Here is a 19,094-nt window from a genome sequence, read left to right as displayed (position 1 = left end):
ACCAGCTGCAGAGCAGGAATAAAAAGGCATTTGCCAGGAAGGTCTGGCTAGAATTGTTAGTGTGCCAGAAGTGGACCGCCTGTTTCCAGAAACCCGCTGAGCCCTGGTGAAGATCACAGCATGGCTTGTGGCCATCCCCTCCCCACCTCCCCTTGCCCTGGCTCTCTGGGCTCCAGAGGAATCAGCCAGAAATATGGAGCCTCCAGATGCCATCCTCTGGCTCAACTCTTGTCTCACCAGGGAGAGTCTCAACTAGCCTCAGTACGGAAGGTTAGTCTCCTCCTCTCTTCAGTCTGCACTGAAGGATGAGGCTGAATAGCTAGGCATCTCCCTAGGAGCTCAGCTTCTTTGCATTTTTCAGAACACAAATCACAGGGTTAAACGTTGAACCCTCTTTAGTAATGCTCCAAACAACTCAGAAACAAATGTTGAGGACAGATGCTCTTTCCATCAACTGCATAATGTGGTCCCAGCTTATTTAATTCATACTCTCATTTCCCACTGTGCCCACCCTGGTCAGGTTCCCCTCTTCCCTCTGTCTCTCTGTTTCTCTTTTTTCCTTACTAATTTTTATTGGAATATAGTTGCTTTACAATGTTAGTCTCTGCTGTACAGCAAAGTGAATCAGCTGTGTTGTTGTTGTCAGTTGCTGAGTTGTGTCCAGCTCTTTGTGACCCCATGGACTGCAGCACTCCAGGCTTCCCTATCCATCACCATCTCCCGGAGCTTGCTCAAACTCATGTTCACCGAGTCAGTGATGCCATCCAACCATCTCATCTCTGTTCCCTTCTCCTCCTGCCTTCAATCTTTTCCAGCACCAGGGTCTTTTCAGATTCTCCTTAGTTATTTATTTCATGCATAATAATGTTTGCATGTCTCAAGCATAACATTCTCTCCTGCATGTTAGTTGTCACCTCTGCCTTCCCAAGTGCCATTCCCTCAACTTATTGGCAGCCTCACACTCTGCCCCAAAGCACTCCTCTTTTGTATCCGTGTCCTCACCAACCAGGATTGCATCCAAGCTGTTTGCTTAGTATCCGACTGCAGGCACATTACTTAACCTAACTCTGCCTCAGTTTCTTCATCTGTGACATAGGCATAATAATAGTACCTGCCTCCAGGGTTGCTGTAAAAGATTGTAGGAGTTAAATGTGTCCTCAGGAGTCCCCAGCACATAGCAAGCACTCAACAAATACTAGCTCTTGGTTGTTAGCCAAGGTCGGTTCACCAATTTTATTTTCCCTGGTTTGCAAGAACCATACTTCTTCCAACATTCCAACACTGACTTTTACAAATGGTTATTCACATTAAAATCTAAAGGAGGAAACATTTTCTCTTTCTTTTGGTTTTCCCTCCCCTCTCCAACCCCTGCCCCATCCTGTTTCATCCCATCTCAGAGAAAGCAGGAGATAAAATATCTTCAGCACAAATAACTCTATTTCATGTTAGTAAGAAAGTCTGAAAATAACTTGAGCTAGTAGCAATTTGAACAAGGATGTTTATATGACCATATTCCTCAGTGTTGAGATGAAAATTCTTTTCTTAACTGAAGTATAATTGATTATATAACATTGTATTAGTATCAGGTGTACAATTTAATGATTCAATATTTGTATATATTGTAAAGTGATCACCACAATTAGTCTAGTTACCATCCATCACCCCACAGTTAGTTTTTCTTGTACTGAGAAATTGTTAAATGTACACTCTTAGCAACTTTCTTTTTTTTTTTTTTTTTTCCTGCTCTGAATTTTTTTTTTTTTTTTTAAATATTATTTTATTAGTTGGAGGCCAATCACTTTACAACATTTGTACTAGGCTGTTATTAACTGTAGTTACCATGCTATACATTACACCCTCAGGGAGTTATTTTATAACTGTAAATTTGTATATTTTGATCACCTTTACCCATTTGCCCACCATCACCCTACATGAGTTTCAGCAAACTCAAGAAGATAGTGAAGAACAGGGGAGCCTGGTGTCCTGCAGCTCATGGGGTCACAAAGAGTCAGACACAACTTAGCAAGTGAACAACAACAACCCCAGGTGAAAATTCTAAACACACGTCCTCATGCAGGTAACTGCTTCCCATGATGTTGGCACTGGGCTAACCGATAACCAGGTTATTAGAAAATAACTATATTGTTGTTGCATCTCAGAGAATATAATCTGACCTGCATTAGAGCCAAATCCATGTAATAAGAAGTATAATAACAGAGAACGAATGCATGTGCATATATGTGTATAAAATTAAGCTTTCATTGCAGTGTACCTTCGAAAAAGTTGTCACCAATTTTTTTTCTTACTCATGAAAATGGGTATAAGTGGTATAAATAAAATTATTTATACTCATCCCTGGTGGCTCAGATGGGAAAGAATCTGCTTGCAATTCGGGAGACCCAGGTTCATTTCCTGGATCAGAAAGATCCCCTGGAGAAGGGAATGGCAATCCACCCCAGTACTCTTGCCTGGAGAATTCCATGGACAGAGGCTACAGTCCATGGCATTGCAAAGAGTCAGATGTGACCAAGTGTCTTACTAAATACTTAGGAAGACAACACTTACTGAATAAGTTTATAGGGCATTCTTAAACAATCTGAGAAATATATACAATTCAAAACATAGAAACTATAATGATCCTCAAGCGGTTACTTCAGGAAAGGGAAATAACCAGAGTTCTATCATCATCTAATACTATGCTAAACATTTTTTTTGGTCACAACTCATGGCGTATGGCATCTTATTAATAGTTCTCCCACCAGGGATTGAACTCACACCTCTTGCACTGGAAGTGCAAGACTTAGCCACTGAGCTGCCAGGGAAGTCACTGTCCTAAGCATTTTACATGGGGCGTTTTTTCACCTGAAAACTCTTCTAAAAATAGATATTATGCCCATTGTAAATATGAGGTTCAGTTGGGAAAGTTACTTGACCAAAGTTGCAGTTAGAAGGGTGACAAGTCTGTGTTCAAAACAAGATCTGTGTGATTCGAAGCTTGCAACCTTCCCACTAAATACTAATTACTATATTTAAGACAGCTTACAACCAGGGAACAGTGACTTGCCCAAGGACTGGGAAGGCATTGTTAAATGTCAGTTATAATAGTTCTGCTTCAGATTCCTGTAGTGCATCTTTTCTTCAGAACTCCGAAAATGGTCAACAATTTATTCTCACGACAGATCCTTGAAGCCAGGAGGAATAAGTGTTATTTTACCAGATGTGGAATCTGGAAGAACAAAGAGATGCTGCAGTTTGCTCAAGGCCATAGAGTTAGCAGCAAAAAAAAAATTAAAATTGAGGTCCTCAGATCCCTAACCCAATACTTATCCCCGTTAAAAATGGCTACCTCTCATGAAGCTTTCATTAGGTAAATTTCTGTAAATAATAAGGTGTGTGTGTGTGTGTGTGTGTGTGTGTGTGCAAAAATAATAATAATAATAATAATAATAGCAGCTACCTTTGTTGAGTACCTACCATGTGCTGAGTTCTTCCTGTGTTACCTCTACTGCTCATGACCCTATAAAAATTGAGATGGTGTAACTGACTTGCCGCACATCCTATAGTAATGTGATAAATTTAATATATTCAAATCAGGCTTTTCTAGCTTGAAAGTCCAGATTTTTCCATTAAGCCACATCAATATGAGTATGAAATGCCATTCCCAGGTCCCGGACAGAAGATAGGTGATATTCAGTGCTACAAAGTTCTACTCTAATAAATGAATTATGGTAGTACTTTAAGTTGGGCTTCCCAGGTAGCTCAGCTGGTAACAAATCTGCTTGCCATGCAGGAGACCCCGGTTCAATTCCTGGGTTGGGAAGTTCCCCTGAAGAAGGAATAGGCTACCCACTCCAGTATTCTTGGGCTTCCCTGGTAGCTCAGAGGATAAAGAATCCACCTGCAATGTGGAAGACCTGGGTTTGATCCCTGAGTCTGGAAGATCCCCTGGAAGACCCCCTGGTATGGCAACCCACTCCAGTATTCTAGCCTGGAGACTCCCCATGAACAGAGGCGCCTGGTGGGCTACAGCCCACGGGGTCACAAAGAGTCGGATGAGAATAAGCACTGTTAGCACTTTAGGTTATTGTAGAAATTAAATGAATAAATTTTTATATAAAACACCCTAGACCAGTACTGGTATCCAGTAAGAGTTTAATAGGTGATGATAATGTGACATCTCCCCTTAGACTGGATTCCACCCAAACAGCTGCACTCATGACTTCTTGAACCAAAAGAGCCAACCTTCTCTTCTTCCTCAGGTGTGACTTTTCTTCTGTTATATATTGGCCCAGCAAACAGTTAATTCCTTTTTTCCCATAAGATGTTTGGTCAACCCAATATAATCCATCTAAAACACTTAGACGCAATTACTAAACAGAGTGATTCAACGCTGAGTTAAACTCAGGGAATGATTCATGCATGAGACTTAGTCCTTGCCCTTCATCCCAAGTTTCAGCATAGTTGGAAAGGCTCACATAAAATAATAATAACTTTGGAATTATTGAAATAGTTTTATCAAGCACCTTGCGCATAGTAGATGTGCGGAACTATTTGTGGAATGAATGTGCTAAATTATCAACACAGACTAAGACGTCAGAGAGGGAGGAGGAGGGTTGAATTGATGTTGTCCCAGAAAGCAGGAAAGGAATTTGCAGGAGTAAGTGATTGGAGAAGATGCAGAAAACTGGATTTGGCCGTTAACCGATTTGCTGAAAAAGTCCAAGAGCGTAGATAAAAGCGAGGCAGTGTGACATCTGTATTTCGGGAGGGGCTCTTACTTCGGGTCCCATTAGCCTTACCCGAGCTCAGGCTGTAATCTGATTCCAACAACTATTCTGCAATGGAAAATCATCTCATTACCGGGAGCATGTAAATGACCTGCAGCAGGTTTCAGAGCTATTCCTTTAAAAATTCTCTTTCTTCACCTCTGTCTATAAACTCTCCAAGTAAGATGACCATTTGAGTTGCTGCTATTTCCAGGTTTTACTGCTCAGACATAAAAACTGTCATGATACAGAACACTAAAATGACTGTGGCCCATGTGTAGTAATTACATTTCATTAAAATTCCTAGTATGCTTGCCACTAAGGAGATTTTCAAAGCCTTTAGCTAATTACTCTATCTAATAGGGTCTATGACTTGTTCAGAGTCCATAGTACAGGAAATAATTGGCATTTTTGTCAGTGATTCCTGTATTATGCAAGAATGTATATATATGTAGTGTTTTGGGGTATATGTGTATATATGTGCATGCATGTATGTATGTATGTTTGATTTTATATGATATGTCATCTGTGCCAACGACCATGCCAGACCTTAGATGGGGTTAAATTCAACTCTTTAGGAAAGAAACACCTTTTTTTTTTCTTTTTTTGTCCCATAGGAAATCAACAAGGAATTTGGATAATGGCAAAATGCAGGTTGTAATCCAAATAGGATAAGTCACTAAAAATTCTGCCTATATCTTTGTGTTCTATAGGAATCTACTTGTCCCCTCAGCTTTTCCAGAGCAAAAAAAGAAAAATTTTAATGCAGTGTGGTTATAAAACTAAGGAAGGTTTTCAGTATAGTTGTGTGTTTTATAAATTAGTGTTTGCACTGAAGTTGAAATAAATTGGAACACAGAAAGACATAAAGCCATCATTTTTTCAAGAATAGAGAGAGCCACACTTTTCTGTCTGATAAAAAATAGAGCATTTCTTAAATTAAGTTTCTGCTTGGCTGTGAGTTGAATCCACTGATGTCTTCTTTTGCTACTACAAACATTAAGTAATCAACACTTGGTTTTTGAATGCATGAGGTAGCATTTCAGGTGGGTGGATGTGTGTTAAACCACTTGGATTTAAGACAGATATATAATCTAAATACTCAAGCACCACTGATTCCCAAACATTTTGGAGCTATGAAATGTTATTTATCATAGACAATTTTCATGAGCAAGAATTTTATTCTTTTATTTCTGACTGCACTAGGGCTTTGTTGCTGCGTATGGGCTTTCTCCAGTTGAAGGGCTCGGGGGCTGCTCTTCATTGTGGTGCACAGGCTTCTCCTTATGCTGGCTTCCCTTGCCGTGGAGCCCAGGCCCCAGGAACATGGGCTCAGTAATTGCGGTTGAAGGGCTTAGTTGCTCCTGGTCATGTGGAATCTTCCCACACCAGGGCGTTGGTAGGGGGATTCTTAACCCCTAGACCACCAGAGCAGCCCTCAGAGAACTCTTCTGAGAGTTTCCTGGCACCTCCTCAAGTCAATTGGACGTATCTAGGAGTGCAGTGCAGCAAACCCACGCCTAGAAAGCACCGATCTCCATGTTAAAAAAAAAAAACAGCAACTGCATAGCACCAGCTCCATGCAGTTTTCAGCTAAGAATGTGTGAAGATTGTCTGTCATTTATCAACTAACTGTTCTGGTTAGGGTTAAGGTAAGGGTTAGGGTTGGCTTCCCTGGTGACTCAGTGGTAAAGAATCCACCTGCCAATGCAGAAGACTTACGTTCAATCCCTGGAGTGGGGAGATCCCCTGGAGAAGGAAATGGCAACCCACTCCAATCTTCTTGCCTGGAAAACCCAATGGACAGAGGAGCCTGGCAGGCTACAGCCCATGGGGTCGCAACAAGTCGGACACGACTTAGTGACTGAACAACAACAACAAAAGCTTAGAGTTAGGAGAGAATGAGGAGAACTGGTTACTCATAAAGCACATAGTTCTGCCATTGTAGATGAGCTGGGAGTTTCTATCTATAAAACTGGAGTCATTTTCTAACTAGGTCACATCAGTACATTTCTACACACAAATTTCTTTTATGTTCACACTCAAAAATATGCACATCCCTCTCAAAGACCATCCATCTGAGCTCCTTAGACCTAAAAGTATACCTTCTGCCCTCCTGTGGGATCCCACTGCAAAGAGGTCCAGTAACCAGCTGTGAATCTAAAGCAGTGGTCCTTAACCCAGCTTCACATTACAATCACCAGGGGAAGCTTTGGAAAAATCCCAACGTCCAGTCAAGGTGAGAGCCACTGATCAGATGTATTCATAACTCCCAGGTGCCTTATCAATTTGAATTCCTATTTGGGTTTTTTTGTTTGATTCGAGTTAAATTATCTCCAATTTAGTTAGTCCTTAGATTATCCTTGACTTCTTGCCTTTTCTTGGTTTTGTAAATAGGTAGTTACTTGCCTTGTGTCTTGAGCTCCTGCTTCTCTGGACAGAAATTTACATTCAAAACATTCTGGCCAGACCACTAAAGAAGGTTGTTAGCTGGTGTGTCTTGAAGTAGTTTAATTCAACAGCACAGAGTATATAGGGGCTAAAGTGAAATTACAGAACACGTTCTAGATAACAGGGATTTGGGAGCTCTATGATAGGGCTTCCCAGGTAGCACTAGTGATAAAGAACTTGCCTGCCAATGCGGGAGACAAAAAACTCGGGTTCCACCCCTGGGTTGGGAAGATCCGCTGGAGGAGGACATGGCAACTCACTCTGCTGTTCTTGCCTGGAGAATCCCATGAACAGAGGAGCTTGGTGGGCTACAAACAGTCAAACATGACTGAAGGATTTAGCACGCACAGGTAGAAGGACAAAGGCTGCTATGATAATTCAACAGCTCCTGAAGGCATGTATGTGCTCTGTCGCTTAGCTGTGTCTGACTCTTTGCAACCCTCTGGACTGTAGCCCGCCAGGCTCCACTGTCCATGGGATTTTACAGGTGAGAATACTGGAGTGGATTGCCATTCCCTTCTCCAGGGGATCTTCCTGACCCAGGGATCGAACTTGCATCTCTTCTGTCTCCTGCATTGACTGGCGAATTCTTTATTGCTAGTGCCATCTGGGAAAGCATGAGACTTCCGTTAAGAGAAAATAAACTGTGGCTCAGCATGAGGGTCCATTGTGAAGGGTTGCACACCGTTTTGTACACTAGTGTCAGTGCCAAACTTTACCTTGCATCAAAATAGTCGTCAAAGATACAGGTATAGCAAGGGGATGTGTGAGATCATTTCACAGAAGGCCTGAAAAAACATCTTTCATCTAATCACTTTTCATTTATTTTCATGTATATTTGAAAATATAAAACTGGTGCAACAAGCACATAATTTTACAAGTATTATGGCTTTGGCCACAGTTTAGAAATATACACATTTGCAGAAAAAGGGGCTTCCTTGGTGGCTCAGACGGTAAAGAATCCACCTGCAGTACAGAAGTGCATGCGCATTCGCTTCAGTAACGTCTGACTCTTTAGACCCAGGTTGAATCCCTGGTCTGGGAAGATTCCCCTGGAGAAGGGAATGGCTACCCACTCCAGTGTTCTTGCTTAGAGAATTCCATGGACAGAGGAGCCTGGTGGGCTACGGTCCATAGGGTAGCAAAGAGTCAGATGTGACTGAGCAACTAACTCTTCACTTGAAGAAAAAAAGTATCAATAAAAAATTTTACACAGGTGATACTCATATATGGATATGGGGAAAAAAACACAAAAGTTTGATAACTCTATATTGTTCCATGTTGTAACAACCATGATCAACTTAAAATGAAGTCATCATTCTTCCCATTTGCCAGATTAATGTTTTAGGAAGAGAAAAGGGAAAATAAAGAGGAAGATTATCAGATCTTTAAGTCAGTTATAGAGGATCCCATGAAATAGCCCAGGTAAAGTGCTATTATTTCAGCCAGGTTTGGTACGCATAAAATGGGGGCGGGGGGCACTGAGATGTGATGCTATGTCATATTCATCTGGAGTTAAGCCAGAAATTTCTGTAGCTATATATATATATATATATATACACACATATATATGCATAAATATATATATATATATTTGGCCTCTCTCTGCAGCTTGCAGAATCTTAGTTCCCCCACTGGAGATCAAACCCATGTCCCCTGCATTGGAAGCACAGAGTCGTAACCCCTAGACCACCAGGGAGGTCCCACCTCTGTAGCTGTCTTAATAGAAAGCTCAAACTAGAAAGCCCAGTGCCAAGGGAACCCTCTTACACTGTTGGTGGGAATGCAAACTGGTATAGCCACTATGGAGAACAGTGTTTAGATTCCTGAAAAAACTGGAAGTAGAACTGCCATACGACCCAGCCATCCCACTGCTAGGCATACACATCGAGGAAACCAGAATTGAAAGAGGCACATGTACCCCCAATGTTCATTACAGCACTATTTACAATAATAGCTAGGACATGGAAGCAACCTAGATGTCCGTCAGCAAACGAATGAATAAGGAAGTTGTGGTACATATACACAATGGAATATTACTCAGCTATTAAAAAAAGAACGCATTTTGAGTCAGTTCTAGTGAGGTGGATAAAGCTGGAACCTATTATACAGTGTGAAGTAAGTCAGAAAGAGTACACCAATACAGTATACTAATGCATATATATGGAATTTAGAAACATGGTAACGACGACCCTGTATGCAAAGCAGCAAAAGAGACACAGATGTAAAGAATAGACTTTTGGGCTATGTGGGAGAGGCAAGGGTGGGATGATTTGAGAGAATAACATGGTAACATATATATTACCGTATGTAAAATAGATGACCAGTGCAAGTTCAATGCATGAAGCAGGGCATTCAAAACTGGTGCTCTGAGACAACCCAGAGGATAGGGTGGCGTGGGAGGAAGGAGAGGAGTTCAGGATGGGGGAAACATGTGCACCCGTGGCTGATTCAAGTGAATGTATGGCAAAAATCACCACAATATTGTAAAGTAATTAACCTCCAATTAAAATAAATTAATTAAAAAAAAAATACCCAGTAGCAGCTCCCCATGCGTGTCTCTTAAGGAAGTGAACCCTGCCTCTTTAGCGAGCAGCTTGTTCAGCCAAGTGTGCACTGTTTGTAGAAGGATAAGAAGTCACAGAGGAAGCCCGCTTCATCTGCTTATGTCTATGTGTGTGTGCATGTTCGTCGCTCAGTCGTGTCCGACTCTCTCACCTCATGGACTATAGCCTGCCAGGCTCCTCTGTCCATGGGATTTCCCAGGCAACAATACTGGAGTGGGTTGCCATTCCCTTCTCCAGGGGATCTTCCTGATGCAGGGATCGAACCCAAGTCTCCTGCATTGCAGGCAGATTCTTTACTGCCTGAGCTACCAGAGAAGCAAATGTTCTTGTCTGGCGTGTATGAAATTTGGCTCACCCCCGTGATGGACTCAGGTTAAATTCATTTCTGTCTTCCTCATATGCCACTCTTACTGGCCTCAAATTAGAAATTCAAGGGCAGAGAACAAAGCAGCCAAGTTTGTTTTTCCAGAAAAAAGACGGGGCTGGTGAAAACAGCCCCGACAGCTGTGTGCTGTGGCTTGGTGAGTTAAGTAAGGGCTTTTCCATGTTTCATTCAAGACTCTTGTTTAGTCTGGATGCTGAGGATTTATGTATCAATTCTTGGCTCTGGTGTCATTGAGGCAGTTCTGATTTCCTGTGATTTCGTGGTCATCTGTATTCGCCTGCAGTGAAGGAAATAACTAACAGAACAGGAGTCAACTTATTCCAGGGTCACTTGAAAGCCGGCCTTTTTTCATGTGCTCTTTTTAACAGTGTGGCCAGGGTTCTAAAAACAAAAGCAGCAGTCCTTAATCAGAAACACCTGATGTGGGTGGGTAACTGGCTCTCACGTTGGCTCTTGCAGAAGTGGCAGTGCGTCGAGGACACGTCTGGCAAGCTTCGGATTCACAAGTGCAAGGGCTCTGGTGACCTGCTCGCCGTCCGACAGAGCACGCGGCCCCTCTTTCGTGGCTTCCACGACAAGGACAAAGAGTGCAGTTGTGGCGATTCCGGGTATCGGGCCGGCAGGAGCCAGAGAAAGAATCAGAGGCAGTTCCTGCGGAACCAGGGGACCCCAAGTAAGCCATCGCCTGTGACCTTCTCGGTGGCAGGCTTGGGCTTTTAGGCATGGCCGTTAGGAAGGCAAACAAGCCTTGATCCATCTACATGTTAAATATCATCAATGCGTAGGTTTAGGGCTAAAAGCAAATAGTCGTTCTGTTTAAAATATGAAGGTTGAGGTCATTTGAAATTTTGCTTTGTGAATATTAAGCTTAGAATGAAAATATACTCTGTAAAAGTGGCAGACACAAAACATATGCACACTTAAAAAAGAAAATGAAAATCCAAAGTTTCAGCTAGAAGATGAGTAATATTATAAGTCGCTAAAGAATATATGCCATGAGATTATTTATGTATATGTGCATGTCCCTGATAACTCAGTTGGTAAAGAATCCACCTGCGATGCAGAAGACCCCCCAGTTCGATTTCTGGTTCGATTCCTGGGAAGATCCTCTGGAGAAGGGATAGGCTACCCACTGCAGTTTTCTTGGGCTTCCCTTGTGGCTCAACTGGTAAAGAATCTGCCTGCAATGTAGGAGACCTGGGTTCGATCCCTGGGTTGGGAAGACCCCCTGGAGAAGGGAAGGGTTACCCACTCCAGTATTCTGGCCTGGAGATCATTCCATGGAGTACAGTCCATGGGGTCGCAAAGAGTCGGACGTGACTGAGCAAATTTCACTTTCACTATAAAACATTAAATTTAACATGGTACAATGGGAGGCATAGTTATTTTAATAATTTGTTTTCCTGAGTAATGAGGACCCAGATATTCATTGCATTCTTCTGTTTTACATCTACTGCAGATCAGAACAACTGAATAGTAAGAAAGAAAACATAGATTCTATACTACTAGGAGTTTCTCAGGCTTGTATACATCTTTTTCTGGAAATGATAATGTTATCTGGCTTTCTTTGTATACTGGAAGAAAAAATTCATTAGTCATTAAAAACTGTTTCAGGGCTTATGCATTTAACTAATAAGAGAAACATGCATGCTTTTTTTTAAAGGCTTGTCTGTTTTAGGACAATATATTTTTCTAATTCCTCTCATTGACTTGTAGGGTCTAACTAGTCGAATTCAGTATGAAAAGCACTGCCTAGCATTTTTATAAAAACTTATCAGGCAGCTATCAGATTCCTATGAAGCGGCACCTTCCCTAAAAGAATGAGAGTCTAGTGCCATCTAGTGGCTCAGTATGAAAAGTGACATTCCCGTGATAACGCCTTTATAAATAACTGATTTTGAAAAGCAAAATAGATTAAATTCCGAACCAAGAAATCAAATCATTGACTAGAGTAACGGGAGCCCTTAGAACAGACTTTTTAAACCCGGACTCCACAGGTGAACTTTATAGGATCGTGAGCCCTCTAAAATTTTATCCAAAATTTTGAGTATATTCTTTGTGCACGTTTCTGGATCCAAAACTTTAAAGGAATCAATAACCCCAAAGGCTGAAAATCATTGTCTTGGGAGATTGAAAGAAAATGCCAGGTTTAATAATTCACACCAAGATTTCAAATGGGAAAATGACAGAGAGGACCCAGACCCTCACCCTTAACAGAAACCATCCCCAATGTCCAGTTTGAAGGTGGAGGCAGCCTCTTCTCTCCCAAGAACTTCAGTGTCACTCCCCAGGCACTGACCATAAAGCACGCTGATTTTTCCGTGTTGCGCACAAGCTGGAGCAGTCTAGGGCCATTGTTTCGAGCTGTGTGGGGAACAGGGGTTGGATGCTCCTCTTTTTCGTCTCGGTGGAATTCGTGAGCACTCTCAGTGAGCCATCTCAGAGGCGTTCCTCTCAGAGCATCATCCTGCAGAGAGCTAGATGGTTCTCATTCTGCAGCCTATGTGCGCCCTTTCTTCCTACGTTAGCAGCAGGGTCGACCAATCAGAGCACTGAGCGCGCCCCCAGAGCCTGTGTGCATCTATCTGATCAGCAGGAGCCCGTGTTTGCACGTTAAAACTCTTACCTAGCCCACCGTGAGTTTTGACAGTGGTCTATGTGGACCAGAAAGCATACTGGCCTCCTCCTGGCATTATTCTCCATCTGCCAGTCCATTGGCTGATGAAAGCATTTGCCAAGTTCCATTTTTCTTAGAGCAATCTTTTATTATTTGTGCAAATAGAAGGTGTCTGGAACGTTTGAAAGTGAAAGTATTAGTCAATCAGTCGCGTCCGATTCTTTGCGACCCCATGGACTGTAGCCTGCCAGGCTCCTCTGTCCATGAAATTTCCCAGGCAAGAATAATGGAATGGGTTCCCATTCCCTTCTCCAGGTGATCTTTCCAACCTAGGGATCCAACCCAGGTCTCCCACGTTGCAGGCAGATTCTTCATTATCTGAGCCATTTATTTACCTTTCGAAAAGGCAGCCCAGTCAAAAGGGGGCGACTTTGTCATCTTTAGAATCTGATAGTTTATAGCCCAAGCTCCCACAACTGTTGGCTGCATCACCTTGCAAAAGATACGTAGCATTTCAAACTTCAGATTTCTCATCATAGTATAGAGACGATAACACCAAATTTATGAGCCTGTTTTGACAGTCTGATCATTTTTTTGTTTAATGTAGGATTTATTATCATAATACCTGTCTTTAATGATTGTGCATTAGAAATATGTATGTGGGAAATGGTGCTCCCTGGTGGCGCTAGTGGTAAAAACCTGCCTGCCATTGCAGGAGACATAAGAGACGTGGGTTCAATCCCTGGGTCAGGAAGATCCCCTGGAGAAGGAAATGGCCACCTACTCCAGTATTCCTGCCTGGAAAACCCCATGGACAGAGGAACCTGGTGGCTATAGTCCACAGGGTCACACACAGTTGGACATGACTAAATCAACTTAGCAGGCACGCATGAAGGAAATAATAGCAAAAGCTTATTAAATTATAGTCATTACTATTATTTATAGTTTTATCCAACCTCCCTTATAGTTCACATTGAAAACAATGTATTGGGTTGACCAAAAATTCGTTCAGATTTTCCATACCATCTTACAGAAAAATCTGAACAAATTTTTAGCCAACCCAATAGAAGATCCCCTGGAGAAGGAAATGGCAACCCACTCCAGTATTCTTGCCTGGAGAATTCCATGGACAGTGGAGCCTGGTGGGCTATAGTCCATGGGGTCGCAAAGAGTCAGACACAGCTGAGCAACTAACACAATAGAAGTTCACAGCCTACCATAAGCAGAAAGTCCTAGAGGTCACCTTGACCTACTCCCTCACTTGAGGGATGAAGGGCCTAAGGTCCAGAAAAACACCATCCAGCTCACCACTCTGCGCTGTTCAAGCCTGGGCCAGAGCCTGCCCCTTCCCTTGTGAATTCCCTCGGGCCAGCTGGCAAGGCCACATGTGCTGCTCACCTCGCTCAAAATGTTCCCCAAGCCTGGCGATCATTTTCGTCCCTCCTAAACTACACCCGGACATCCGTGTTAACTTGTCTTCCCTTATTTCCAGAGTACAAGCCCAGATTTGTCCATACCCGGCAGACACGTTCCTTGTCCGTCGAATTTGAAGGCGAAATATATGACATAAACCTGGAAGAAGAAGAATTGCAGGTCTTGCGGCCAAGAAGCATCGCCAAGCGTCATGATGAAGGCCGCCAGGCAACCAGCGGTGGTGATGGGGACACAATGCTGGCGGACAGTGGCAATGGTGTGGGCCTGCCCACCACCGTCCGTGTGACGCACAAGTAAGAAGGCTTTGTGGTCACGGGGGTTGAGTTCAAAGCCATCCCTCCATATCGTCACGATTTTTTCCCATTGCAAAAAGTAATATCGCTCAGCAGGGCAGTGTCCGAGTGTTGGCCCAGGTGATAATTGAGGGTTAAGAATCAAGAGGGGGGCTTCCCAGGAGACCCAGTGGTAAAGAATTCACCTACAGTGCATAAGATGAAGGAGACGAGAGTTCGATCCCTGGGTTGGGAAGATCCTCTGGAAGAGGAAATGGCAACCCACTCCAATAGTCTTGCCTGGAAAATCTCATGGACAGAGGAGCCTGGTGGGCTATAGTCCCTGGGGTTGCAAAGAGTCTGGCACGACTGGGTGAGACAGGAGTCCAGAGTCTGGACAGGAGTCCAGACTCACCGATTTGGACACTTTTTGTTTTGGGTCAGCATCACATGAAGGCTGATCAGCTGGGCTCTGAGACAGAGTGATGCTGTCACGTCTTAACTTAGCAGGCACGGAGTTCTGCTCTGAAGCAGTTACCTTTGTGGGGTCTAGAAAACCCAGACTGCAGAGGTGCCCCGTGCTGCCTGGTCACCGTGGCTCAGAGCGCTTTACCCTCAGGACTTCAGAGATGAAATACAGCCCAAGGGAGGACTCTGGGTCCTAGAGAAGCTTCCAGAAAGATGGTGTAGCTTGGGGATGGATGTGAGATCAGAAACACCTGACCTGTCCAGATCCCAGAGAATCACAGAGACGGGGTAGGGTGGGGGAGATGATGACTCCTCGGCTTTCACCAACTGCCCTGCTCAGTGCTTTCCAAAATCTGTGTGCGCTCTTGATAGAGAAGTCTTTTCTTTCCAAGTGTATTAGCAATATCTTTGCTTTCTTTTCATCTTTAGGGAGGCAGGGTGCCGTGAGGTCTGCAGGACTTTTATCTTTGGGACAAGGGTCTCCAGGCACGTGTGATGGCTATGGTTGGAAACTGAAAGATTTAGACCCAGCTTGGTTTCTCTTTCAGGGTTGATAGACCCTGACCCCATCTCACCTGCTCTCCATCCCTGGGGCTGCTTCTTACTTCACATTGAAAGAGGCCCCTCAGTCAGGCTCTTTATAACAAAATGAGCTGGATGAATAAACCCCTTCTAACTCTGTTTTTCTTCAAGTCAGTCACTTCCATTACGGCTGTGAGAACCTCATTCTTTTCCTACAGTATTTGGTGGGGCTTTCAGAAATGGAGTTTGGGGTGATGCTTGAATATTGCGTCTGACTTTGTGATGATGTCTCTCTGACACCATCCTCTGTCCTTGCCAGTTGCCAGGAAATAGTCCCACTTATCCTTGTTTATGGCTCAGCTCCAAATTAATGCTAGCATACAAGTTAAACATTTAGATAATGAAGTTCCCTCTGCTATTCCTAATTTTTTTTTAACTACTTGCCTTTTTTTAAGTGTTTTCCAAAGAGCCTCGGAACCAACATTAGGTGCCTTTTAAAAATTTCTTTGTTTTTTACTTTTTGGCCACGTGGCATATGGAATCTTAGTTCCCTGACCAGGGATCGGACCTCTGCCCCCTGCATTGGGAGAGCAGTCTTAACCACTGGACCACCAGGGAAGTCCCTCTGATGTTTTCTGATACTAGAATAGAAACCTATTTCTAATGTAGCTTGTTTTTGCAGGTGCTTTATTCTCCCAAATGATACAATCCATTGTGAGAGAGAACTTTATCAATCAGCCAGAGCCTGGAAGGACCACAAGGCCTTCATTGATAAAGAGGTGAGCAATAGCCACGTGATTGGCAGGTGTATTCCAGTTGCAAGCTCTGCTCACTAGCCCTGCTGTGCACGCTCATCCTTTTTTATAATTAGGTGAAAAACAGAACAAGGTACTTGTCTTTCTCCAATGATACAGTGATAGTCCTGACAGAAAGCAAAATAGCGAGAAAAGCCTGACCTCTTGAAATCTCTGTGAGCAAAATGATTCGATTATAAAAGAGTCAGCTGTTAATACTTATTATAACACATTGGATGATATATAGAGGTAGACCTAGTCTGTGCTCAGCTTGTTTCCAAACTATTATCTCAGATGAATAGCTGTAATTATGGATCACGGAAAACAGGGTGGAAAGTTACCTCATACAGAAAATCTTGACCTTACGATGTCACTGTTGGTGTGTGTGTTTTCCAGATTGAAGCTTTGCAAGATAAAATTAAGAATTTGAGAGAAGTGCGAGGGCATCTGAAGAGAAGGAAGCCTGAGGAGTGTGGGTGCAGTAAACAGAGGTGTGTGTGCGTGTCCCACCCCAGAATCATCTTCAAAACACGCGCTACAGTGAAGCGCACGAGGCTCACCTCTGTTTCACCAATAAAAAGTTTAATAAACTGAATTCCCTAATGTATATTATAATGATCTAAACCATTTCAGTCAAATTAAATATGTCATAAACCCAAGTGGAAGGTTAAAAAAAAGTCCCCTTAAAACTGTTACATATAACAAAATAACTGCCTACTTTCCATTTTGCTTCCATTTTACAAATGAATTATTTGGTGAAATGCATGATTATCAAAACTCACTTTTTAACCTTCTTGCAACTGCAGCTATTACAACAAAGAGAAAGGTGTGAAAAAGCAAGAGAAATTAAAGAGCCACCTTCACCCATTCAAGTAAGTAACCATTTGCTACATTTGCTGGGAGTGAAGGACTGTTTGCTGGGCATTTCTGAAAGGTGACTGGAACTCTATTCTGAGTGATGCGGCTTGAAAAAATTAGATGCAACTGGGAGGGTATTAAGAAGTTGAAAGCAAGCCCACATCTTGCCAAGGGACCGAGGCAATCCTTGCTTTTGGAATCCCATGAGGGGGCATCACATGGGGCTCTAGTCTAATTCCACGTGTTCCCTCTGACGATACACCGGCTGCTAACTGGCTTGTCCTCCATGCACAGCTTTCTGTGGGCAGTGATCAGGACACGTGGACTCACTGAATTAGGTCCCTGTGTTCTGTAGAGCAGCCTGCAATTGTGTTGAATTCTGAAAGCTGGAAGAAATCAACATCTTTTTAAAATAATAGTAAAATTAGCGTATAAGAGGAATTTAATATTTGAACCTCAACAAAATTTGAGTCCTTCATGGAAAAATCGAAAAAGTGAAAACAGTTTTTTTTTTTAATTCTTTCCAAGCCTGATTTGTAGGATTTGTCAATAGAATTCTAGAAACCTAATTCAAGTTATCTAATCCAACCAATCACTGATTTCATAGCTGATAGACACTGAGCTGCCAGGAGGTTGAGCCAACTCGTCCAAAGGGAATGACTAGCGGAATCTTCTGATTCACATTGACATTTATTTCCATCAACGTTTGCATTCAGTAAGGAAGAGAATGTTGATCCTGTTGAGATAGTAAAATTCTAAGGGTGTTGTCACTTAATGAGTTTGTCTTCAATGTCACTGATTATATTCCGTGCTTTGAGGCGCTCTGAAAACTTAAAATGAAAGTCGCTCAGTCGTGTCTGACTCTTTGCGACCTCATGGACTGTAGTCCACCAGGCTCCTCTATCCATGGAATTCTCCAGGCAAGAATCCTGGAGTGGGTAGCCATTCCCTTCTCCAGGGGATCTTCCCGACCCAGGGATCAAACCCAGGTCTCCCACATCGCAAGAGGATTCTTTACCGTCTGAGCCACCAGAGAAGCCCTGAAAACTTAAGGCCATCTATTATTGTGTGTCTGTTATCTTATGCCTGAATGTGTGTGTGTGACTCACAGCAACAATCCTGTTTTTACTTGAGAAAGTGCTTTCTGATCATTTAAATGTCCCTTCTGTTGAAATAGAGAAGCCGCTCAAGAAGTAGACAGCAAGCTGCAGCTTTACAAGGAGAACCGCAGGAGGAAGAAAGCCAGGAAGGAGAAGAAGAGGCAGCGCAAGGGCGAGGAGTGCAGCCTCCCCGGCCTCACCTGCTTCACACACGACAACAGCCACTGGCAGACAGCCCCGTTCTGGAACCGTGAGTCGCTCCATCTGAGTGCTACTTCCTGGACTTCCCTGGTGGGCCAGAGGTTGAGACTCTGCCCTTCCAATGCAGGGGCACCAGGGTTCGATCCCTAGTCAGGAAACTAAGATCCCACACGCTGAGCATGCACGCATGCCTGCTAAGTCACTTCAGTCACATCTGACCCCTTGTGACCCCATGGACTGTAGCCCTCCAGGCTCCTCTGTCCATGGGATTCTCCAGCCAAGAATACTGGAGTGGGTGGCCATGCCCTCCTCCAGGGGATCTTCTCAACCCAGGGCTCGAACCTGCGTCTCTTACGTCTCCTGCATTGGCAGCCGGGTTCTTCACGACTAGTGCCGCCTGGGAAGCCCACAGGCTGCACAGTACTGACAAAAAAAAAAAGAAAAGAAAAGAAAGTGCCATTTCCTGCCACTGTATGGACAGCCAGCAGCTCACCCAGTTACTTAGACTAAGGAATTCAGCAGCTTGAATCCAGGCATCTAGAAAGATTCTAGATTAAAGTATTGTATCATTTTTCTCTACCGACAACTAGGATAATTTTTGCCCCTAAATTACTTGGTTTCTTTAGAAATTTTTATTTTGGTCTTTTGTTTGAAAATGC

At 43.2% G+C, this 19,094-nt stretch overlaps 1 protein-coding gene across 4 annotated transcripts in view; it reads left to right on the top strand.

Annotated features, from left to right (window-relative positions):
- Window positions 1-19,094, top strand: part of SULF1 (sulfatase 1) — a 184,007-nt gene that overhangs the window by 148,158 nt on the left and 16,755 nt on the right. For all 4 annotated transcript variants that reach the window (XM_065902843.1, XM_065902842.1, XM_065902840.1 and 1 more), the window contains exons 13-18: window positions 10,629-10,842; window positions 14,279-14,513; window positions 16,165-16,261; window positions 16,673-16,767; window positions 17,083-17,148; window positions 18,312-18,484. In XM_065902843.1, the coding sequence (XP_065758915.1) occupies window positions 10,629-10,842; window positions 14,279-14,513; window positions 16,165-16,261; window positions 16,673-16,767; window positions 17,083-17,148; window positions 18,312-18,484 (880 nt within the window). The remainder of the gene's footprint in view (window positions 1-10,628; window positions 10,843-14,278; window positions 14,514-16,164; window positions 16,262-16,672; window positions 16,768-17,082; window positions 17,149-18,311; window positions 18,485-19,094) is intronic.

This window comes from Muntiacus reevesi, chromosome 12 (assembly GCF_963930625.1).
Source record: "Muntiacus reevesi chromosome 12, mMunRee1.1, whole genome shotgun sequence".
Classification (NCBI taxonomy): Eukaryota; Metazoa; Chordata; class Mammalia; order Artiodactyla; family Cervidae; genus Muntiacus; species Muntiacus reevesi.
The sequence above is the reverse complement of the archived record's forward strand: the minus strand, read 5'-3'. Positions and strand labels throughout refer to the sequence as shown.